General features: G+C 41.4%; 1 protein-coding gene across 1 annotated transcript in view; it reads right to left on the bottom strand.

The window, feature by feature from the left end:
• The window catches only part of ndst3 (N-deacetylase/N-sulfotransferase (heparan glucosaminyl) 3), a 70,888-nt gene that overhangs the window by 19,400 nt on the left and 24,997 nt on the right, over positions 1 to 26,491 (bottom strand). The window contains exons 3-6 of the mRNA XM_036516775.1: positions 22,928 to 23,015; positions 21,250 to 21,404; positions 18,466 to 18,651; positions 11,785 to 11,913 (exon numbers count right to left, since the gene is read on the bottom strand). Coding sequence (XP_036372668.1) covers positions 11,785 to 11,913; positions 18,466 to 18,651; positions 21,250 to 21,404; positions 22,928 to 23,015 — 558 coding nt within the window. The remainder of the gene's footprint in view (positions 1 to 11,784; positions 11,914 to 18,465; positions 18,652 to 21,249; positions 21,405 to 22,927; positions 23,016 to 26,491) is intronic.

The following is a 26,491-nucleotide window of genomic DNA, read 5'->3' as shown; positions in this document are numbered from 1 at the left end:
TAAGCTAGCTCCTTCACGCTGAGGGGTGAGATCGAAATTTCACAACTGATTTCATTAACCACCATGTAATTAATACCAGAGATTACACTTAACAATAAAAAAATCAATAATGCATTTTCTTTCAGAGGTCTTTAGAGTCTACAACAACTTTGCGTTTTATTAGAATTATTAATGGTTAATTCTCAGCATTTATGATTTTTGTCCTCTAAAATATTTGACCTCTTAGGGGTTTCTACTTACAATTATGCACACATGAAATTATATTCATGTACCACATGTACTATTTATCTACTGTATGTATCCATCTCTGTATCTACATACACTTTATAAATATTTGAACAGTTTTGATTTTTTGAAGTGTACTTTGCAAAGATGGATTTAGAAATCAAATGAATGCATACATATAATTTTCACCCCGCATCCCTAGATTTTATCAGTGGCATGGCTTGGGAAGTGCTTTTCAAATCAATACTGCATTTTTTTGCCTTTTGAGACAAACTGAAGTTCATCTGAACTTAAATTGATTCCACTTTGAGTGCTCTTTCACAATTTAATCAAACTTTTGGTAACAAAGGGGCATTGACTTTTCCTTAGATTCAGAGATGTTTTGAAATGTCAAAAGCCCAACGTGACACTCTAAAATGGTAAAGTTAGCCAAAAACTGATATGGCGACAAAAATACATGATTGCCTCCCACAATCTTATAAAAATAAAAACAAAATTTGCCATGGTAATGGTAAAGCGAATTTGTCTATATCTACTTCCCAAGAATAGACATGCTCTCAATATAAAAAGATGCCAATTAAACTACGGATATTCAGATTACTACATTAAAAAAAAACATCTTGGTCCCAAAGTTTTTCAGAATCTTTACATGAATGTATTGTTTTTAGAATTTGAATCACAGATAGAGCTTTTTGTGCACAGAGCTACTGTGTAGGAATTGCTACAATTGCTGTTTCCCTCTCTGGCTCCTCTAAGCTTACTAAGCCATTCTGTTTTCACACCATTGTCTCGGAAAACAAACACACTCCATAATGAAGCACAAGTCTGAAGATCACACTGGCTTTTTGTCAAAACACCCAATGCTAGTGCTTTCCTGTGTTGGGTTAATTAAGAGTCAGCCAGCCTTTCTGATGAAGACGAAGTGCAGAAACATGCAGCTCTCTAATTTTCATAAGCGAGTTCTGCTGCTGTCATGGCAGTTTTTCCTTCAAACGCGCCCTCTATTGTGTTGCAAGAAAAAAAGCCATGCGAGGTGATTAATATTGTTGTGTTCGCGAGGACTAGAAGGATCAACACGACCCCCAAAATTCATTTATTTCACACTGCTGCCGCGTCTGCTGGAGAATAACGGCGGTCACGTGATGTCCACTTTGCGACTAATTTTGGCACAGCGAACAGAGAGATTACAATTTGGTCCTTGTCTACCTGTTCAATCTGATGGGTCTCCAGCCGGGATTCCAGGGTTTCCAACCAGCTGTTCCTCCTGGAGGAAGTTCAAGACCTGACAGAATAATAAATCATGTTCCGGGGCCTCCTCTGAAATGTTAACGGGATTGACTACGGATGAATATCCCCACCATTACATGGCTTAGATCTGGAAGCCACTGAGTTAAAACTAGATTGCAGAAGTTTTCTTGATATCCCAAGAAGTACAAGCTGACTGGCTGAGGCTGCATCTAGACTTTGATGCAAGTGTTTTCTCAGACTTATAAACTAGTAACTAGTAAAATGGTTGATTTTTTTTCTTGGTCAAGTGATTCTCTGTTTAGCTGATTCAGCTATGGGACTGATTAAGAAATATGAGAAAAACAAGAGTTTTTTGAGATGGCATTATTTCTTTGAAGCAATCCATTTATGTTTGACAAAAATATCTTAAAGTAATGATATACAAGATTTAAGTAATTTCTTATTACAAGGCTTATATTGTCGACACAGCTCCCATTTTCCAGAAACCCATTTTTCATCTTACTTCAATATATTTTTGTAATGTAGGTTTTCTTTTCAAATGAATATTTTTCTTAGCGAACTGGCCAAAACTGGGTTTTCAAGACAAATGGGTTGCAAAGAATAATGTCCCTCTTATTCCAATGTCATTTTGCCTATGAATTCTTATTTGAAGATGATCTACTGTTCTGAGGATAATAAATCCATCCTGCAGAATGCAAAAGTTACAGGGGCTCCAGCCTTCGACAGGTAAAGCTAAGCCCCACAATGAGGGTCTTCTCTCCTGCATCTGCTTCACAAATGCTGTAGACTGCCTTTCCAAATTTCCTAACGCAAATCTCCTCAAACTTTCCATTTCCTTGCCTTCAGTCTCCACTTGACCTACTTGTTCCCGAACCATGAGGCCAATACATGCAGTGATGTTAATCACAGCGCTTGCGATATGGCCTCGCTTGTAGGACACCGGCGGTGTCTTTATCCCAGGGCATCAGCCAGCCTTCCTTTAGGATTAGCCCGCTGATGCTCGCTGATGCCGCTTTACAAAATTTCCCCGCTTCTCAATCACAGCGGTGACATGTGATGGGGTTTCGTCAGTGGCGGAAGCGCTTTATATGCACACTTCAAAGGGTCAGAGGAAAATAATGTGAAATTCTATAAGCGCCATGCTCCGAGTTGAAATAACACTGCGATAAAAAATTCACACACATGAAGCCAGAGTCAATGAAAAAAAGAAATTGAAAAATTCATCTGGGCCAGCTTAGCTGGTGGCATCTTATTTAGAAAAACAAGAATTCATCTACATAAAGGAATCCAGGGTCACATTGAGAATAAAGGGCTAAATGGTACTGCCTTATAAGCATAAATAAACCTACCATATGTGAAAGACACAACATTACAGTTGTTACAGCAGTTTTTCACTGTGCATGCACTGTGTATATACTGTTGCACATACTTATTAAGGTATCACCACTTGCTTCTTCCCTGCAGCAAAGTGAGCTTAATAGGGTTCAAATTATCACCTCATTTACTCTATGATTTGATGAAGAAATGTCTATCCTTAGGCCTACTTTTTGGTTTTTCAACAACTATTTCGGGTGAAGGTTATTTCTCTCTCTCTTTCTCTATCTCCCTCTCTCTCTGACACACACACACCCATTCTGGGCAGGTTGCCATAGGAGCCTCAATAGTTTTATAAAAAAAGCAATGATAGGACACCATATTCCCATTACAAAGTACTTAGCTGTAGATATATTTCTTTTTGATTGAAATTTTTATTGCTTCTTAGCATAAGCTTCATTCGATTCTCACAGTGTGTCTGGAATGCTGTTTGCTCTGTTCATTCTCCCTCGGATAATTGAAAGTTGAACATCAATAGAGCAAATGATGTCAGTTAAATTTGTTCTGCCTCTTTCGGTAAATGTCTGCGCGGTCTCGCTTGCACCGGCGAACACATTCATTCTGAGCACTGTGTTTAGACCGGTGCTTTTCCTTCGACAGCTGGGCTGTGTCCCTGTCAAAAACAATTAGTATTTCATTAGAATATTTAGATTTTTTTTATGATGCCACCCAGCGATTGCGAAAGGATAGGAAGAGGAAAAACAGCAGAAAAGGAAATCAAATCATCGCCTGCGCTTGCCAGACCTGACGTCAGCTGCTATCCTCTACTTTGTTACAGACTGTGGGTCTGTGTAGTTCAACTACAGATGTAGTGTGCCTGCTTACATCGTGGGCAGCCCCGGTTCGAGCCACAGAAAGGATTCACACTCATCTCACGCAACCCCACCCACCCCTCCGCCCCCGCAGGACGCTACGAAAAGCAGACTTCCCTCCAGTGGAGAGGCAATAAGAGAAGCACACACTGTGAATTTGGCGTTGGCGAGATATTGAACTCTTGCAATATCTCGTCTCTTTAACATCACTTCTGGCCTGTTTACTTAATGCATTCTTGTGTCTCTGCCAAGGGACGCCTTCCGCCAACACTCCACTTGTGACGTGATTTAAATAATGAATGACCGTGTAAATTATTCTCATGTAGCCTGTAATGTCTTTTGAGATGTGCAGTGTTCTACTTTTTTTATTTATTTATTTATTTTGTTTTTTTTTTTTGTTTCTGTGCACCTTGCTACGAACGGCCTAGCGAACAGCGGTGAGCCCCGTTGCTACAGCGAGCACCCCCCCAACCCCCTCCGCCCCGCCATTACTGAAACTCAGCTAATGCAGAGAAATTTCTGCTGATATTCTAGATTTTTCTAATAAGCAGGGCAGCAATGCTAACCATTAAATGTCAGCCCTGATTCATTTATACAGCTCCTTCCTGACAGCCACATGAACACCCCATCTGAAAGAGCCCCTTGGAGAGACTTATTTCACACAGCTCTGCTCTGAGCACAAGAGCACTTTCACATTAATATACAGCATTTGGGCTGACTGGAAGGGGTGGAGGAGATCCTTTTTTCCCTCTCTATTCTTCTGGATTGTTGAATAACAGTGGCACCCATTGATCTTAACAAACCATTCCCAGTCAACTATGATCCTGTCTTATACACATCTTTTTTCCCCCCTTTTGAAAAGAAATGGCATAAACAGTAAAGACTGGCAGTGTACGGTAAGTAGTCTGATTTGAGGAGCTATCAATGTGATAATGTCAGTTCACATTACATTAGTCATTTTCCCCTGCCTACACCCTCCTCGTCCAGGGCAACTTCCAGAGCACACCGTTTTAGAACACACACAAATGGATGTTTACTAGAGAAACTGTGATAAAGTACCTCCCTAATCAGTAAAACAGCAGTACCCTCTCCTGGCATTAGAACCAAAGCGCTTCATGTCTGGAGTCCGGCACTGCGGTCTGGGCTAGTGTGCTGCCTCTTGGCTCGGGCTATCAGACTGTCACTCTATGGTGTCCTGGAAAATTCAATCCTCTCTCACTTTTCCCACTCCTGGCAAGCAGCGACAGAGGGGTTACAGATTCACAGCATCCAGTAACATTTATTTGACCGCTGTAATGATTTGTCTGGGGTGAGACCTCCTGCCATTTCATTTCCACTCCCCCCCCCCAACACACACACACACACACGCACACACACACAGCCCCCTGCCCCATTCGACCCCCCCGCCCCCCCCTCCCATTTTCAAGAATCAGTTCATTCTGTTGCTTGGGCTTGTTGACTAATGACTGACCCTATTGGATTTCTGCTGCAGCATGGCCACGGCTATCGATCCCGTGGCTGGTTAATGTAAGAGCACATTGTTCAGTGATTGTTAATGTTGCCTGGGCTCCAGCTGCCCTTTTGCACGGCACTCTGGGGCCCTGGCTCACGCCAAAACCTATCCCATCACCAGGCTCAGTCTCCTCTCACAGATCCATCCCCTCGGCTTACCTGAGGAAAAGGTTTTCCATGGCGGCTGCTCTCCTGGCAAAGAAAACGCACACAGCCCGGGACACAGTTACAAATCACGCCGCCTTCCAGGGTGCACACCTGTCTGCTGCCACAACAACCTCCCTTTGTTTCACATGATGTCATGTAAGAAGTGGAAAAAAGTGCACTGTGGTAAGACTGAACCCGGACATTACTGTTTCCAGACATTAAAAAGGCAAGGAAATCTCCATCCTCTCCTTGTATGACGATAACATTCAGTTATAGAACAGGCTCCTAAAAATGTACTGGAAAACAACAGAAAAAAAACCTTCTTAGCTTTTGTATAATGGAAATTTAATATAAAACAAAAGTAGAATTAAAATGCATTATTGTATTTTTGTTGGGAAAATGTAGCCGCCATATACATACATCCATGAATATTGAATCGAAAGTTGAAAGGATGTGCTAATTACATTTGCATTCAAACAAAAATTCTGCATTTAACAGTCCAAGTGGTTAAATTGAATGTCTGTTTAATGGCTTTCATCAGTTACTCACGATAATGCAACAGTGACACCTTAAATTAGGCTGATTGAGAAAAATCTAAAAAACCCATTAACATCCGACTGCCTAGCAGTAAGTACACTTCAACTCTTCCAGAGCGCAAGTGCGCAAGCCTATTTGCTGTGCCAGTGTACTTACGCCTGCTTGTGTTAATTAAGGTCCTCCAGTTATGAAAAGCCAAATTGATTCTGAAATATCATTAAGGAGAGACGTGAAGCCAGGGGACTTACGAGACAAAACTACTAAAGTACACAAGATAAACATCTCCTGTTTAATAAAGCTTTGTGTAAGCTAAAGGAGATCTGCCCCATGGAGGGAGAGATGCGAGAGACCGTGGCTGGAAATCAGGGTTATAGTGAACTTTAAAATGCAATCCTCCTTTCATTGCGTCCCATTCACTAGCACAGAAGACTCCCGAACACATTAAAGACTATGGAGCAGAGGAAGTGTGCATTTCCCCCTTAGGGGTCTGTGTGGGAGTTCCTACACACCTCTTGACACATGCAGAGAGAGCAGGCTTTATCCTTGCTGTCCTGCTCTGCTGTCTGGTGCAAACAAATGCATAGCATAATATAATATCCAACAGTACGGCACTTCGTGTGACATTAAAGTGAAATCACCCCCTTAAGCAACCTAAAAGCCTTCAATCTGCATGGAAAAAAAAAAATGACGGAGACCAGCTGATTCTCTGCTTGAAAGAGCTAGAATGACACTGACGTTTTGTTCCTCGTCAGGCAAGCATTGAATATTAAGGTTTTCATAAATGCACCTCGCTTCCAAACAGGTTTCAGGCACCCAGGCAGCATTTTTGCATTTACACAGACTTTTTAAAGACTTTTTAAAACATTCATAAAAGAAAGACATACACCAATAACAACAATGCAAAGGTGTTTTCTATTAGATTTTTATATTATGCTTTCATACCAACACTGCAGGTCTACTTGAAGAATGCTAATCGAGATAAATATCTTTAAAAACATCACAAATATATATACCTTTAGTAACACAAAGCTATTAAACAGATATTTTTATGAAGTTCATTAATATCTACAGTTTGTTTGTATTCTGACCAGAACACAAACAAAAATATTTCAAAAGCAATCTAAATGGACAAAAAATGGTATCTGGCAATCTATGTGGCAAAAAAAAAAAAAAAAAAAAAATCCGAATATTTTCATTCTTGTACATTTACATGTATTGTGGCTCACTCAGAGAGGCTTCAACTTAAATTTTTATAAGAAGGTCAGCTCGTCCTTGAAGATAAACTACATGTGCTCCGATAAGAACAGCTCCTACTTTTTCTGGAGTTTGTTTTATATTGAACAGTGGCTCAGGGACCTATATGTCCTCACTGACATCAACCTAAATGAGCAAGCGAATGGTTTTTGTAACAAAATAATAACTTAGCAAATGTGAAATAGGGGCAATGTGTTTTTGTGCCCCTGTCTCATGAGGAAAAACACTTACTTAAGGCTTCTTGTTCTCACTGACTCACTGAAAATTGTGCGCACCAACACGTTTTTACTAATACAGAGCAGTGCCCTGGGACTACTTGACATTTCCGGCAGTTTAGCTACTTGCACAACTTCATTTGCATCCCTTCATTATAGAGTAATATTTTGATTTAGCCAAAATAATCTTAAAAGTAACAAACACCTAGTTACTTTTTTCTGTTATGTATATCTTGATCATTGATACAGTTGTCATCTTAAAACACATATTCAGTTAAAAATTGTACCAGGAAAAATTTTTAATATAACAAATATTCCCAATAGTCGGGTCTATGACTGGATCTATTCAACATGGAATTTCCCCTAAGACAAGTTAACAGACACCATTTTCTTTAAAAATAATACAGAATATGTCAACTGTTCTGCTTATGAAAAGGCGAAATAGTGTTTTGTAACAAAAGAGTACACTACAATAGTGACTACAGCTTTTAGCATAGGTCTGAAACAGAGGTTCAAAGCAAATAGAATTTTCCCGGTTCCATCGAAATAACTATGTACACCTTGAAGGACTTTCATTTTCTGTGAGGGAGGGTGTGTGAGAGAGACTGTTGATTGAGTTTGTCGAAACTACAACAGTGCTGTCGGCAAGAGCAGTGATCAGAGCCAAAAAGGAGACATGAAAGATCTCAACAAGAAAAAACTTGAGCATGTTTCAGTTCAAAAAGAAAGGATAAAAACAACTTCCCTTCCCAGCCCTTTGCAGACGGAATTCCAGTGATTTCGGTGCATGAAACAGTATAAGGTTTCAGCAGTAAATATTTGATGATATGCCAGGGACAGACACAATATGCAGTGTCACAAACTCCTCTGAATTGCTCAGACCCGAGCAGCTGGTTTTAGTCCGTCTTTATCTGGCTTTATGGTTTTCGATCTGCAGGAGGTGGGGGGTGGGGGGAGGGGTGGGGGGCAGAAGACCCCAGCCCATCGGGAAGGTTACAGCTTGGGCCGTTCCAGCCCCTGGACAGCTCAAGCCAACAGGATCCAAATACTCGGCCGGGCGCTGATTATATCGATGTTTTTATGTGATACTGACAGATGTCAGGAGGGAACAGTCAGAGGTTACACATTTCTCCTCTTTGACCACCCACCCACACACACACACACACACACACACACAATCTCTATCACATACCCCAGACATCTGACAGCATTTAGGTTGGAGACCTTACATAAACCTTCATCAAGTGCTCAATCGCTTCTACCACATGTAAGACATTTGGAAACATCATCTGGAAGATTAAAATTCCAAGCGAAGCATAAAAATAAATGAAACCGTGTTGTAGAGAATGTAGACAAGTGGAGCATGCATGCCAATACAGGTCACTATTCAATCAACCTCAATGCTTTGGTCATATAGTACCAGTACTTTACAAAAAGGAATCAAGAATTTACACAATATAACATTACATATCCACAACATACCTATTCTGTCCGTCTGCTTAGCTGTTCTCAATTTACTTTAAAAGACCTCAGAAGCGGTATTTTCAGTAACCCTTTATGTCTGTTTGAAAACTGTCAGCAATGGCTCAGTCTTGCCAGCAAGTTTTGACCTTTCTCTTCAGAAAAAGATAAAAATCCCCCCACCCCACAAAAAGCTTATACTATCATGGTCAATTAACCTCAGAGATTGACATTTTTTCTTTACATTTTCAACACCTTCCTCTTTGGTTCAAAGGTGTGTGTAGAAATGCATACAGGGAATATCTTGTTGTCCCTTTAAGAACACGCCAAAGTTTCACATTAAACATGTGACATACAATAAATACACAGAAGTGCAAGGCACTCCCCAAAAACAATGGAAGGTTTTTTATAATGCATTTGAATATACTTTTTTATGTTTGAATGAGAGACACGTGAATTGCTAATTTTACAAATCTGAAGATGTAGAACTTTAGGGCACCTCTCTTCATTATATTTTCAGGTCCTAAGTAACTAATTGCTTCATATTTGTGTGTTTCTTTCATTCTATCACACTGTAAATCCAAATCAGAAATAATGTAGGATGTACATAGCTCAATAAAATATTAGCTCCATTGAAGTCTGTTTCAGTTAGACAGACACACTGTCAGTTCGCACTCGCTTTGAAGATGCCCAGGAGGAAAGCTGAATGGCAGAGGAGAGTATTATTCAAGTTCTGAAAAGATAGATGTTATCTCATTGCTTCTCATTATTTTCACTTGGAAATGTTTTATTTTAATTCAGCTTATCTTGACGGTCTCTGCTGATGTTCTGAGAGATCCTACAAGTCATTACCATCAACTTTGAAATCGACTTGAAGGCACATATGTTCTCTGATGCAAAGATCTGTGCTTTCCCTCACAATTGCCATGTAATGCATACATGTTACTAGCGCTTGAAATTCATTCATTTTAAATTTGCTTTCTGGAAAATGTAAGGACTTCAGAAAGGGAAAACAATTGGCCGTAAGTACACAGCTGGTCAATGGCCTTTGCTAGACCGATTACAAGCCCTTAGTACATTCAACACAACACTTTTCATGGGGTTCACTTTTGCACAACGTCACTCTACAGGCCAACCATCAAAACAGCAGGCTGCTCTCATGATTTTCTCACCGGCACTTCAGGTAAGGAGAACTGACAATGCTATTCAGAGGGTTGCCGCTAATTAGCGCTCCATATATCAAAACTGAGGTAATATGGACCAAAATAGAGCACATGTGGTAGGACACATGCTATACATGTTTGGGTTTTCATACAGTTGCTTTCACAGGCTCGCTCGACGCAGCATGGCTCCGTGAACGACGAGCGCATAAAGTGCACCCCTTCCTGCGTCGCTTAATTAAAAATATAAAAATGAATGTGAAACATCAGCAGGAGGGCTTGCGAGAACCTCTAGCTGCGAGAGCTCAACTTTTGAGAAACGTAAATTCACAGGAACCCCCTCTGAACCTCCAGCTGCCCAGCAGTCTCGGAAAACTGAGACGTATGGCGGAGCAGAAGGAATAACATCGCATCCAGCAGGATCTTTCAGCACCATGGATAAACTCTGTCTGAACAGGGAAAGATTGTCTCCATAAATGTGAACTGAACCAGGAGTGTTGGAGAGAGCAGTGGAAAAATCAGACTGCCAAAAAGACAGCGCCCCCCTATGGTGAGACCTGATGGGGAGCTGATGATGTTGTCAATAAGGCTGAGTGTGCTGTGACATCAATTTGACACTTCCATACTGTTATGGAAAATTATAGTATTTTTGGACTGATAATCCTCCAAAATGGATCAGTAAAAAAAAAAAAGCATTCAGGTTGACAATCAGAATACTGATGATTCACTTATGTTTCACCATATGCAGAGTTAGGTCGATTTGAGGACTTGCAGATACCCTTCATTGTAGCGTGTCTGAAACCTTTTCCAGGAGAAGACATCTGTCAGCACCTCTGGCTCCCCAGAGGGCCATCTCTCCACTCATAGCCCACAGAGCAGAGGAGTATATCCTAACAGCATGAGAGTCTATTGACACTGCCACACCTGTTACAGTGCTGTTTTTGAGGTAGGACATCTCCCAGAATGGTTGCCCCGGACTGCTCAGTAAAGCAGCTTACTCTGACAGCAGCCCCAACAGGCTCCTCCTACTCTGACCTGCCTATACACAGGGCCGAGAGTCTCGGTTGCGTCCAGTCAAATCCCAGCTCCTCTGTGAGTTTCCCACCAGCCACCTGGGCTTCCACCACACACACACACACACATACACACACACACACACACACACACACACACCGTCCCAATTGTGAAACCCACTCAGAGCTGGTCTTCACATTTTCCTCAGATGCTGTCAAGAAGCTTTTATGATCTGTGCCTAGGTATTTTTATTATATGAACAATACATTTTAAAGGGCTGTAAGTTGGCAAAGCTGAAAAGAAGGGACATTCAAGTAAGAGCACTAGGGCGTTTACTTATGACTTAGGCCATGTCAATACCTTCCAACACACACTACTTTTGTAAATGCACAACTGTACTCTTAAATCCACACTGCAATCAGGGAAATGCAACACCTTGGCTGGCAATGACATTATGGGTGCTGTCATTGTCATCATCCAAATCATCTTTCATCAAATTCCTCTACTCTGGTGACTGATTTTCCTTTCTTTTCTTCCTTTGTTGTGTAGCAATTCATATTATCAATATCATGTTTCAAATGCTGTCATTGCCATCACCACAAACATTAATGGTATTATAACATTCCTCTATTTTGCACACATGTGCCTTTCATAATTTTACTGTTATTGCATACTTTATTGTAAAATTATGACTGTAAGCATACTAAACTACAAATCTGCTGTGTTATCCATATATAGTTAACATGGCGCATATATCTTCATTAGGATTCAATGTTCTACCGTACAGCCCAGTACAGGTAAAGATGAAACCCAGCAGACACTTACCGGATTCAGCAAAACAGTCAGGAAGAGTTCTCCACCCTTTATGCTCTTGTCTAGCTCCTTGGGGCCGCCAGGATACTCCTTGTAGAATATGGTGTGTGTAAATAAGCCGCAGGTTTGACGGGGCAGTACCTGTATGAGCAGAAGACAAGCATGTTAAATTATTTCAGGACAGATCACTGGTCTGTCCGTATTATCGGGGTTATAATACAGAGAGCTGAATGTATCACATTTCTACATTTTTGATCTTAGAGTAATCAAATCTCAATTCCATGTGATTTCCTGGCTGTATTATAAGATGACAAGCGGCAAACCAGTTTGGTCTTAATCTTTAATAACTATGGTTTCGCTAGTGTTTGGCTCAGCTTACACATTTTGGTTTTATTTCAAGATCAAATTAATATGGACATTAAATCTATTTCCTCTTCCTAAGATTTCTGACTTATTTCCTTATAAAAGTTCCTCATTCATTGGAACTAACACAGCTTGTTATTTTTAACACATTAGCAAATTAATTTATTCATTTGTTTATGACTCTCTTCTCTGTGGTGATTTCCAAACCTCATATTTTACGCATTGTCCACTTATACAGCAGGATATTTACATAAGCAATACAGGTTCTGTAACCTGCTGAAGTGTGGAACAATGGAGCCCCACCTGGGAAACGAACAAGCTCACTGCTCACTGCAGCTACCGACTCACTAAGATCGCCACACCTGCTGTTATTCAATAGATGTCAGGAACCAACAGAAAGCAGATGCTTAAAACTTCTCTGATTCACACAAACCTCTGTTCTTTCCTCCTCTTGTGTACAAGTCACCCAAAATTATATGAGAATATATATATACACTACTTTCCCATCTGAAATGCATCTGTACAAAACTACAAACTACAAAGAAAATATGCCCACAAATGTCACATCATTTGATGTTTAAGTAGAAAGCTGGAATGCCTGCAACCACCCTCCACCTCACTGCGTCTCTGGAGACCCCTTCCTTCCTGTTCCATATTGCAGGATTTTCATCACATGTCTGTCCTCCCAATGGTGGAGACCTTTAGCATAATCGGATATCATACAACTGAGAATTACACCAAATAGCAGTCAAGGCTGCTGGGAATTACGCGTCTCTGTCCTCAAGAGGAAAACAGCCAAAAAAAAAAAAAAAATTCTTGTTGCTCTCTTCTGTGAGCTGTTGACGTCTCCTTGTTTACATGAGCGGTGCTCTGTAGCTGCCCAGGAAAACTCATGCTTGACACTGTATATTCCCCGCGAGTAACGCAAAGAACAGAGAATTATTTTACCTCGTCTGTTTATTTTTAGAGTCGCTTATCATTACCTTTTAATGCTTCTCAGATCTGTTGGGAGGAGTCAGATGGGTATTGCTTACAACACACCCTGCCCTTTTCCTTGTTGGAAGAAAAAACTGAGCTCAGAATGATACAGAAAAACTAACTTTTTCAGGTGCCATAACAGCAGTACCATTTTCTTTAAAAGACACTCAAGCCAGGCATATCAAACGAAAACCTCCTGGCAAAGTATTTGGTTGCATGTACCAAGCATTTATAAATTAGCCATGGAAGGCTACGGCTATTGATTTGGTGCCGTTAGGTACATCCAGATAAACACCTCAACATTAGAGCATTTTAAAGCATGTTACAGACTTCTTCCGAGTAATGACATTCTCAATCACCTTCAAGCTCAAGTTAAACACCATCCATACTGAATGGTAATGGTAAGGTGTACTACTGTTCATTTTTTCAGAGAAAAAATGGGTGTCCTTTAAGAGGATGGGGAGAAAGAGAAACTTGAAACTGAGATTCAGTAAGTCAGCCATTCACTGAAAGCTGCAGTATGGAGTACGATAGTGGGGAGAAGAGATTCCATGTCCCTCCCTATAAACAAGTTCCTTTAAAGAACATTCAGGGAGCGAAAACGGGCAACTGTGATATACTGGATATTGGCTTTTGCCATGTAACAAAGCTACCGCTCCCCCAAAAACAATCAAAGGGACATACATTGATGCAGTACCTTCAGTTTTTTTTTCCTATCTCCCCAGTTATGTTAACAGCTATATTTTTGCCTGCTTTGCTTTCGATACTCTTGAAATTCTAGGGAGGGCCTTCAATCCGTTCCAGCGGGTTGTAAATTTCTGCTGGATGGGGCGCCGCACTGTAGAGAGACACTAAAACACCACCGTTTCCACACCGCAATTCATTTCACTGGAAGCAATACAGAGCCTCATAACACAATGCTGAATCCTTTTTCGCAACGGGCAAATCCGCAATACCAGTATATCACTGTGACACACAGCGCAATCTCATTTTTTCACATTGAGGGCCAGCATCCCCAGCCAGGCCAAATGGGCAGGAGTAAAAAGGAGAGTGCTGGGAGATTAACCTGACACCAGCTCCCCTACTCTCCCACACGGGTGTCAGAGTACGCCCCCGCCATCTCTGCCTTTGGCTGATGTGGCGAAGCCGGGCCTTCTGCGGCAGAAAGTTCCAGTACCCTTAGTTGGCAGTTTTTATTTTTGTTTTAAAGCTTCTCCTCATATGAACATCATTCTCTCATCCAACCGAACCCCCCCTACCACCACCACCACCACCACCACCACAGTGAGGTAAGATGTCTCCGCTGCTAATATTTGTCCCTCGGCTTTACGTTTACAGAGCCGATGAAGCGTGCTTTAAACACTAATTAGAGCATTTCTCACACTGCTGTTGGTAAACACTGAAACAGCAGCAGGGTTCCATAAAACGTTCACATCTGACTCCCGACGTTTGAAGGGGGGATAAGTGTGGAGCGTGGAGTTGAGCCACGGATAAATGGCTTACACAACTTATACACAATGTCACGCAGGATATTCAAGCGCACATCAATTCGGGTTTCATTTGGAAACCACATGTACTGACACAATAAGTAACTGTCTCTCTGTGCTGGCTGAGACCTCTATGCCCGGCCTGGGTCTCTAGAGGAAAACGCAGGGCATCAGATTCCCAATGAGGAAATGTTCGAGCTCTCTCTTTTACGTAGAGAACATTCCTCCTTTAGAAAATTTGTCTCTCAACCCCACAACTGCTCTTATTCCCTAACTTAAATTTGATTGATTTATTCTTTCCTTTTTAACATGTATCAAGCATTATATTACTAATCAACCCTAGGGATGACTGTCTATGTTTCTGGAGGGTCTTTTTTTGTGTGTTCACTTTCTTTACTTGTATTTACATATGCATGAATGTATATACAAATGTGTGTATATATTTAAGTATTATTATTATTATTGATGCAGTTATATATTTATTATTTTTAGGTAAAAGGACACTACTCTATAGTTTCCACTGAATATGGGCACTATGTTTAATGAGCCCACTACGTTTAACTATGCATGATCCCAACAACTGTAGACTTAAAAAAATAAACAGAGAGAAAAAACACTTCGCCGGATATTTACTGCAGAAACGCTGCAGGTTAAGAACCTTGTTCAAGGGCACTACCACCTGTGATTTTTTTTTTCCCCCTGCAACCTTGTTAGTTCAGCTGGCACCGCTACACTGTGACAGATTCCCCTGTCTGTCACATGAAACATCGCGTAGAGGGACACTGCCTACATCATTTACTGTCTGTGTCTCCAGATACAGCATCCCCCTGGTCCTCCCGCTGTTGCAGCACCACCTTAAACTTTCATTGGTCCATTGTTCGCTGCCAGAGTCCCACAGCACATTTTTTGCTGACGTTGTTAATATTCAATTGCCGTTGAGCCGGGGCCACAAGACAGTACTGACTTTACATGGCTGACTCAAGCTTCATGATTTATAAATGGTACAAAAACTTCATGTGGCATTGATTTAATATTTTAATCTCCTCTATGGCCTAAAATTCAATTTCGTACAAAATGCACTAAATCCTTCACACCAAACCCATGCCAGAGATTTATCAAAGCGTTTTGGCGGATACTTTGACTCCCCCGTTGAAATCAAAATGTGAATTGAGGTTTATATTTTCTTTTTGGCTCATGATATGCAAAACGACACTGGCACTGGCACCGCTTTTGACCATCAGGCAACTTTCTCAGCCAGCTACTTCCAGAAGGATCCCGTGTGTAACTGCTGAATGGTCTACACTGCGGTTTGCTGAACTCAAGGTTAATGGTATTAGATCACACCTTTATGAAACACAATTTTTTCCCTATCATTCAGTCTTTATTTACTGTGGAATTTGCCGGAGTACAAGGTTTTATCAAAAACTGATCCATCTGTTAAAAATAAGTTGAACAATGATGATGCCCAGTAATTTCATACCTAATCTAATTAAAATAAGAGCTGATTTGTGGCCAGCTGTTTTCCATATACCATGAATATATTTTTGATCCAGTGATAAAAGCATGTTAAATAAGTGCATTTTTCTAAGATAGCTAGAATGTTTTTACTAAACAAGCCCTGACTTCTGCCCTCTTACTGGTTTTGAAATGTCTGATATTCATTTTGTTGTGTACTGTAATGCAATTTCTTAGTAAAATGTCATGCATCATGCATCCCAGAATGCACTCATGTGAGCTGAAGTCTGTTGATCAAATACAAAAGAAAAACTTTCAACCAGTCCGTGACGTGTCTACACTGTTACTTCAGCTAGCCCGCCACTAACCTAGGTGACCGTCTAATTGAATTACATACATGCATGCTAACACACACACACACAAGCACACGCACACACACACACACACACACACACACAAACAAACTATATCTCCCAAGATGATCTTAATACCTATTAGCGCAAGGAAGCAATACAGTGCCAGTGCTTCCGATTACTGCTGTCTGAGCTGATCACAGCTAATTGGACACTCCTGTAACACAGAGTTAGTTACAGGTGTTGATTGGTCCTGCTGTCATGGTAAGTTCTGTTCAGAGGAGGATGACCCCTTATGATGAGGATTCTTACTGTGCCTTTAGCCCTGGGGCTGAGAAAGTACTGTCAGGAAAGCAAAAAATTTATCACGCAGGCATCTGACATTTTTTATTTCATTTGAGGTTTTTTTCTTTCTTTTAGAACGGATGGAATATTTTATTGCTTTGATATGCTTGGTTTGCATTTTTTGAAAGTGGGAATGCATCATTGGAGGCTGCTCGTAGTCTTTTACTATGGGGAAGAAGAGTGTGTGTGTGTGTGTGTGTGTGTGTGTGTGTATGTAGGAGGGTTATGACTGGTTGCTGTGAGAAAGACTGCTACAGATAAATAATATTGAAACACAAATCACCTTCAGATTTAAGAAGGAAAGAGCCAACCTTGATATTTCTCTTCTGCACAGGCTGTGAGAGTAAGATGATTTATAGAAGAGTAAAAGTTTAATTCAAGGACCCTCCTATGTAATAATTGGAATTCCGATCCTCCGCCCCCATTACAACTCAATACAGTGCTCGCGCACGGCTTGGTAAAAAACAATTTAACAGAAAATTGATTTTGAGCTTGTGGCCACGGCGCCCCTTTTGTAATGTATTTCATGATTTCTGTTTGTGCGGCTACATAGAGACATTCATATAGTGCGCATGCATTAATACACTCGGCCATTGAACATTGATTTGGAGTGCTGGATGCGCTGCAAACCACATGATTTTATCATACAGCCGAGCAACAGACGCGGCTGAATATTTCATGAGTGTCGCATGTAGGGGCACTGAAAGGAGATATTGGAAACTGCCTTTTAGTGATGTTCTCGTGTTGCACTCTGGTACACACGGGCAGGGGAGGGGGACATCAAACCCTGAGCCACAGCCATTTCAATACATTAATAATTGCAATTTCACTCTTTGTTCTCCTTTTGTCTGGGCTTTCAGCAGCGCTGAAAATGAATGGATTTTTTTTTTTTCAAAATTTGTTATCTTATTGCCATTACTGCAATAAATTGTGAAAGCCTTCGAGATTGTAATAAGGACTTGCTCTTGAAAATGAAAAGAAAACCATTACCAGTCTTGGACAGGAACCACTGACTCACTTTGATCTTTGAATTATTCTCGCTCTTTCTAGAAGGCTACATCGCCGTCCCCTTAATGATGCATTTGTTCTCTCGCTGTGCAAGGTGCAATATTTATATCCAATAGCTGTCATCATTACGCATCAATGTGGGGTGAAGTAAATCAAAACATCAATCCCCTATCACCTCAAGCATTGTAAATGTACTGCATCAGCAATGCCAGGTAACAGAAATAAACCCAGTAAAACAACCCATATTATTGACCAAAAGCTGCTCTCTGTCAGATCCGCAGACAGCGGTGATACATTTGTTTCAGTTTTATGGTTGTCTAGGCCTTGGGAAAATTGGTTCAGATGCTGGCAGCCCCCATTAGTAATGTGCAGAGAAAAATGCGCGTTGCCTTTGACAACGATCAGACGTGCAGGCTCGTCTTCTCGCTGGAAGGCAAGACTGCTGCCAACGGTGCCGTTTGCACCTGAGCGGGACGGTCCCGTCCAAAAAGAGGGAGTGGGTGGGGCCTGGCACCAACAGAGAATACACTGCATCGCAGTAACTGGCCTCATCTAGTACGGTATGGGCTGGACTGTGAGTGGGCTGCTCTACTCATTTTCACAGGAGGCCTTGTGGACTGCATGAGAATGCTTGAGACCATGGTTGCATTTGAATAATACCCATAATTCCAACGGTTTCTGCAGTCAGGGAGTACGAGGCTCACCATAATGTTATTGTGTATGAAGCCCTTCCTGTAGCGCGCTGGTTTGAGGTGTGGGTATTCCTCGGTGCTGGTCACGCGGATGCCCCAAGCTCTCTTCCAAGCCTCGTACAGCTGTATGTGAACAGGGTACACGCCCGAGTGATGGGGGGCCACCGCGTAGCCCATGTCTGTCGGGATACCGTGCTCCTGCGAAAGACACAGTTAACACATACAGAATTTAGAAATATTTGACAAAATCACATTTGACATTGGGATCTGAAAAAACACATCTGTAAACATGATTAAACAGTCATCTTCTGACAGACCATTTCAAGTATTATTACCAGTAATGTCTTTATAATGCACACAGAGGACACAGTGTCCGTGAGGAATTCGTTTTCTCAGAATGATGAAATGCCAAGACAATACAACGTCGCAGACTCTTCTTCTCTGCTGATGACTGCGTCTGACCCTAGTTTGATGGGGTATGGAGTACACGAACCTGACAGAGACCTTTCATCTATTTCATGGCATCAGTCATCCCACATTGGCCACTTGTTGGTTTTGTGAGGGCAGTCTGTGCCAAGAAGTGAACCATCTAACTAGACACTTCCTCCTTATTTCCTCTATCCAGAAATCTCTCTTTCTATGTCTATGTATGTATATGTATATATATATATATATGTATAATGTATGTATACATTATATATACATTATATACACATTATATACACATTATATATACATACACATACATACACAAGCACACATGCACACACACTCACTGAAAAGCGAAACAAATAGGTGAGTTTGTGAATAGCGCATCGCCATTAGCTTGACCTTGAGCAGGAGAGACACTCAGAGAGTTAATGCGACTCCATCGCACGCCGGGCTGAAGGCTAATCTCCAGGGATGCCCTCCTAACAACCGGCACCTCGATAAGGAACGAGGCCGCTCCCGCTCGGACTCAATTAGCCCGCGCCATGCCATCATCATGTCCAGAGCACATTATCGCCATCCGCCCCCTTTACCGGACGGCAAACAATCTGCCAGACGGGTCACATTCTCGTCTTCCTGGAGATGGGATTGCTATACGCAAGAGGGTGAAAAAAAAAATCTGAGCGATTTTTTCGACCATGAAATATTCAGGATAACCTTTTTAAGGCCTTTCCAAATAAATGAATAATTAAGCGACTGCATGAAACCCACATCTGGAGTGCTTTAAGGACGTCCTGGTACACAGGGCTGCACCTGACCCCTGCCGAGCAGTGCCGACTCTTTTAATTAGGCCTATTGTTGCTGAATATGCCCTTTATCAGCAGTATTTGCGTATAAGAAAAGCCATAGACACAGGTACACATAGCAAACCCAGGAACAACTTGCATTGTGACAATGACAAGCCCAGCTATAAAGCAATGGGAGGTTATTTAGTGAATTATTTTCCTCGATTGTCCGCAAAAAAATTAAATAGTTATGTAAGTAAATAAATAAATACATATGCAGCACTGTGTTCTACAACAGGACTCCGTGTTAATCTGAAAGACTTCTGGCACAATAATGATGCTAGTCTACAGGCTCATTGAGGCCGGATGACATCAGAGACAAGTGTTTACATGGATGACCAACCACAAGATGTCCAGCTCCGCGGCTGGGACCCATTAACCCCTCGACAAGCAAGAGTTTAATCAGCGCGGATAAATCTGCTCTCACCCGGTCATGCCGGCTAGCTCTTAGTCAATGCCTGTGACAAGGTGTGACACTTCAAAGGATCAAGCAGTCATATCGTTATGATAGTAATTACGAAATGTAGGTCAGGTACTGGGCGCACATGGCCGATTGTTATGGTTTAATAACAGCCTTTTATTATGTGCGTGGCGGCTTTTCTGTCCGCCCCTCAGCAGGCACTGATTAGCTCATTTCGTAACAGTACAAGTGGCAGCGGCCTACATCTGATGTCAGCTCGGCCAGCAATTCCGATGCACCCACTGCTTTGTTTTTTCCCCTCACATAATACATGTAAATAGTATCTAAAACGTATGACTGGCTGTTACGGCGGACGTTATCTCGCCGCGTTCTTATCTTAACACTGACGGCCGCGGCAGGCCGTCTGACGCGCTGCAGAGATGTTAGCATCCCGGTCCTGCGTGACCTTGCGGAGTATCGTTAAATCCTCTGGAGTGTGCCGCGGTGCCTTCCGCTTGGCTTCAATTTGCACTCGTCTCAGCGTAAGCGATGGCCGGCCGATTCGGGAATGATGAGAACGGATGTGTATCTCATCTCTCGAGCGCGCACGCTCCCTGGGTGGGTTTGGTGCGTAATGCCCTAAGATATGGCACAGAGAGACCGACACAGCCATACTGATCCCGAGGTATGGAGTGCAAATACTTACGATGAAAATCTCACGAATGAAATTAGAACAAGGAAAGGGCAGAGGCTCTAAGCATGAGTACGTAATGCCATATTGCTATTATTTATTATTATGGACACCTATTCAATGACTGCAATTCACTGCAAATCAGGTGTGATTTACACACCACTTAGTTTCACATATATGTTTACATTATCTGTGCAAATAACAGGGGGTCAACAGAGGATGAAAAAGGCAACTTTCAAACAAACTTCCACTAACCAACTTCCAAAGGACATCATGCCTGATAACAGTCTTTATCAATGAAAGTGAACCTCTCACGTAGAACGAGGAAACTCTGTCCCCTGGTAATCTCCTCCGACAAGGTTTGATTAGCAAGATCAACTCTGCTCACTTTCACCACCCAAGCTGCAGGTGGCGCTCTCTCTCTCGCTCACCAGGGCAAACTCTTTGTTGAGAATCATCTGCTCCAACAGGGAGGACTCGTTGTGGAAGAGGTGAGGCTGCATGTGGCTCCACATGTGCGGGAACCACCAGAACTCGTCTACGTATTTCAGCAGGAGGTCGTCTCCTGCATCCTCCTCCTCAGTGCCTGAGGAAGGACAGATCGACATTGGTTACTTACTCGTTTACTTATTCACAACATTTCCTTTGCATACATATTTGACCAAACGGCAGTCTTACACATGGCACAAGCAAAATGGCTGATCTGGAAATACACAGAGCATGATGCAAAATACAAAAAAGACAAGAAAAACAATGTTACATGATTACTGATAAAAAATAAAACTGTATGAATAAAGGTAATAACAGCAAGGCAATCATAACATACGTAAAATTCTCTTGTTTGGGGAGAGCTATGGCAGCAATAACTTATTCTCCACTGTCTAGACCATGTCAGTTCCATATTACGTTGCCCTTAAAAATAGCAAGGAATGTTCTACCTCTAGCACATATTGGAAAACTATTCAACAGTCCTGCTCTATCATGTGTAAGTAATTGCTTGCAAATGGATAGTTTGACATTTGGCACCCTAATATGTCCAGTCAGTGTGAAGTCCTTTGTGATGCAGGTTCAAAAACTGAGTTGAAATGTATGCTTGCAGTTTCTGGTTAAATGCCTTTAAAAAGAAAAAAATAATGCATCTGCTCTGTTCACATGTAGAGCGACACAGCTTTGATCCTCGCAGTGCTCAAAAGCTGTTGTCATGGCAATAAGACAAATATAACAGTAGCAGCACTTGCCATCAGTGAGCTCAATGGACAAATCATTCAATAACATTCATAGCACACCCGGTGTGAAGGGAAGCCCAGAGACAAATGATCAGAAGTTGCTTTCTCAAGCTCTGGACTTCATCTCCCATCAGCACCTCTGGCAAAGGCAACAGAATTTTTGTTGAGTAATGTACTCAACCCAACATACTACTTTAATTTGCTGTCTTGCATTTGTAAATAATTCATTATCCATCCCTCTTCATAAACTGTAGTCAACAGGATATGCATATATCAAGTGACCTTTAATCCCTAATTAAACAGTTAAGATTTAAATATAACATCCAGTCTTACATAAGAAATTCCAAATGTTTACCCACCGTTGTTCATACAGTATAATGTAAGTATAATGTTATCAGGCAAACACTTTTTTTTTTACTGTGCACTGGTGTGTTCATAATTATATCCTTCCCCTTTTAAAGTGAATTATCAGTAATTGTCTATAAGCCAGCATGAGCAAAAGGGTTATGAACATTACAAGGAAAACTCAATTAGCTTCCAGAATCCAGGGGTAATTGATACCTGTTTTATATTCCCCATCATACTCTTCTCAGCCTCAAATAACCTGACATTCCCCTGTTACACAACAAATACTACAATAATGCCATCTCTTCCAGTGCTGCAGTCTTTTTTGTCCTTCACTTTTCCTGTCAGTCATAGTGCAGTACTGTATAATGATTTGGGGGGGGCTTTATCAGAACTTAATACCACCAGGAACCTGTAGTCATCGCTGCCATTACCTGAATAATGAGAACTTGCAATGAAGGTGCATTCTGTGGGAAAAAAACAAAAACAAATGCCTATTTTCAGTGTAGGAAACAGACAGCACCCAGCGGGATCTCACCGGTGTGGTAGAACTTTCCAGAAAATCCAAGGTTGAATGTGAAATTTGTGATTTGAGATCGGAGTAGATTCTGTGTGTCCAGTAGAGCCTAAATCACAAACACAAATGAACACAGACAGAAAAAAACCACAGTTATTTCAAGGGTTTTAAATGACAGAATGGCTACAGTGTCCAACGTTATTGATTGAATGACATCAATTAGTGTTTACACCAATTCAGTACGTTATAGGGGTGATTTTGAAAGAGGAAAGGGAAGTTATTTATTATCAATTTCAGTCTGCTGTAATTACAGTTGTAGGTAGCTTGTATTTGTTTGTATGTCTGTTGCTTGGTGGTAAGCCTACTGGTGATAGCAAAATCCCCCTTTGGGAATGAATAATGAATCTCTGTTCCTCTAAAACAAAACTTTGAGAATGACAGTATTGCGCAGGAATGAAACTCAACCCATTCCAGTTTCTCATAAATTCAGCCTTGGTTATGACAAGACATTTCACACATGGGAAAAACAGCACGGTAAAATATTTTCAATCGCAACAAAAGAGAAAGCATTTATTGGTGTCCGTGCTGTTTACTGGGGCATTAAAAGAAGTGCAGAACACAGCAGTCAGAAAAGGGTGGACAGGTCACTGTAAATCACTTTTAGAACAGCTATTAGTCCTTTCACACAAAGGAATATATTAGCATAATCCAGTGAAACTGTTTTTACAAGGCTAATGTACTGTATGTTAGACCATGCCATCGAGTGAGTGTAGAAGTGGTATGTACTGAATATATAAATGCTACTTTTGTTAAACCTTATTTTGTGGGAAATAGATGTTGAATTCACAGTCATTCCATTCAGAAATTCTGTGTAAATACAATTAAATATTGTGTATTGTCTGTTATGACAGACACACACTCAAGGAAGCAATATACATTCTACCCTAGTCACTGTGTAACAAGAAGTTGTTTCCTTTAATCTACATAATGGCTATAACATAATGTTTTTGTAAAGGGTTACCATGTGTTTCACAGTATTCTTTTACAGCATCTATACAATATTCTAATAATAGTTCCCAAGTGTCCTCAGATATATTTGTACATTTGCATAATGGGCACAGTAATTTTTTGGGGGTGGTCTTGTGTGGAATACCATTCAAAAAGATATTTCTATCTGCTCCGCTAATGCCACATCAAAGCGCTGCTCCGTTTGCCTAGCGTTCAGGCTTCTCAGAAGCTGTAGATTAGCTTGGGTCCCTGGCCACCGCAGGCTGGGCCATGTAAATGTATTTACACTTAATGCATCAGCGGGCTGGTCTACGACAGTTTAAGAGTATTTATGTGTAGCGTTCAGAGTTATTGGCTGCTAGTAAAACTATGGGTTCCCATGACTGCAAGGCCTAAATACGCCTTTCCTCATCTTAATTAGTTCATTATTTCCTGGCTCTTGGACAAAAGACAACACAAATTTCTTTTAATTGAAGGTCAGAACTCCTCAGGCTAGGCAAATGGAGGGGGTTTATCGGGCTCCAGAGGGGAGCCCTGGAGGAGGTTCGGAGCAGTGCCTTGGAGCGGAGCCGGGGCCTTGCCTTCAATTTTAACAACCTGCATTCTGCCCTCGCCCAGAGAAAACAGCATCTCTCAGGAGACAGCTGCTCTAATTCTAAATGAAGGCTGAGCAGCGCTACGGCATGGATGTCTCTCTCCCTCTCTCTCTCTCTCTCTCTCCCCCAGACAGCGTGAAAATCCAAAGTCAGCCAAAGTAATTAGAGACTCTCCTCCCCAGCCAAAGTGCCGCACTGATCAATACTGTCTCGTTGTTTTGCAGAGGTAAGATGATTTATGGAACGTGCATGGCAGATGCCAGATTAATGGCACTAACAAAAAAAAAAAATATTCTCATATATTTCTTGTCAAGGGGGGGATGATGCAAATGAAATCAATATAATTTCACTCGTGTTTCGTCCACTGAACGCACACGTGGGTGTGTGCATGCGCACGCGAGTGTGAGCGGGGCTGCCAGTGTCAGCGATATTCGCAGAATATACCGTCTAATTGCTGTGGGCACGGAGAGGCGTGCTGAACTTGTTAGTCTCTGTTACAGGGGGGAAATCAGTCAACCTTTTATCAGGGTTATGCTGGGGAAGGGGGGGGGGGGGGGTTGGACCAGGAAAGCAATAGCCGGGACACAGCTACGACACACATGGATATCACATGGCCTTCAGGTGTGACCACACGGTTTGCTTTATCAAACGAGCAAACGGTTTATCAAAGCTGCACCAAAGCAGGCCATGGTGCTAAAAAACCACAGGCTGGTAAAAACCAACAAGCACAACCATTTTTTTTCACCATCACAGAGATTCGAATATAGATTAATGATCTGCGAAGCAAATTAACGTAACTGCATCTAAATATGAACATGTGCAACTGCATAATCACTGTTCAACTGAATTCCTTCACACTGCCAGTAGACTGACATAACACAACAAAAAGTAATTCTACATGTGGTTTAATGTTGAAAGGTGAACAGCCATAAACTTTGTGCATTTAGAGCGGTTGCCTTCTTGCACTATGCTGCTGTTTAAAATTCTGAACATGCTTCATAGCGGAGTCTCTTGTGACATTTCTAATAGCACAATGGATATGTCATATTTCACATTTTTTCATAATACATCTAACAACTATGTCATCTAGAGATACTTAGACACTCAATGTCATTGGTAATTGGAGGTCTCACATTTTTGGGGGGTCCGAATTTAGATTAAATAAAGGGTTACATTGTAGCAGATGTAAATAGCTTGCAAATCAAATTGTTGCTCCCGAGCGTGTTACAGTATTTTACATTTTTACTCAATAGAGAGGTCATAATTGATGGATTCTTAATCTAGAATAATGTTTGCCTCTGAAACATATGGCCTTGCGTGCAGCTAATGTTTATCTTAAAATCCAATATTCCAAGATCAGAATATGATTGTGTTAGAGATATATTAGCAAGCAGAGGCTCATGCATATTTATCCCACTCCTCTGCTGAGCTGGAACCGGAAATATACTGAGGGGAATGACAAAAGTTTTATCAATTAGTCAATACCAAACAACCACTAGCAATACACAAAGAGGTAGGTGTGTGAGATATGAGAAACCGTATAGCTACATAACATGTCACTGTTTTTTTTTATCTTCCGGCGAAATATGTACTTTAAGCATAAAGCAGATTTTCTGGATATGGCAAATGAAGAGGAGATATATTTAGGCTGTGTTTTGAATAAGTATTTCCCTCTGTCAGCTGTCAGCTGCGGATGCAGTGGGTTAGAATACCGAGTTTGGGGGGACAACATTCTGCCTCAGACTGGGGCTGGAGGGTGGAGACTGTGTTTGGAGCTCTTGCTTTGTAACACGGTTCAATGCAACGCCTTTGACAGGAAGTAATGTCGGCGAGAGGTATGGTAATAGTGCTAAAAAAATCTCTGTTGCAAAAGTTTGGGGAGAGAAAAAAAAATGTATTCATGATGTAGACATACTTATCTCCTTTTCGGATTTTAATAAGCCTCCAACATCAATGTGTGCATTCGCTGTTTTCTTGACTC

The sequence above is a fragment of the Megalops cyprinoides genome, chromosome 22 (genome assembly GCF_013368585.1).
Source record: "Megalops cyprinoides isolate fMegCyp1 chromosome 22, fMegCyp1.pri, whole genome shotgun sequence".
NCBI classification, from domain to species: domain Eukaryota; kingdom Metazoa; phylum Chordata; class Actinopteri; order Elopiformes; family Megalopidae; genus Megalops; species Megalops cyprinoides.
This window is presented reverse-complemented; position numbering and strand designations above follow the sequence as displayed.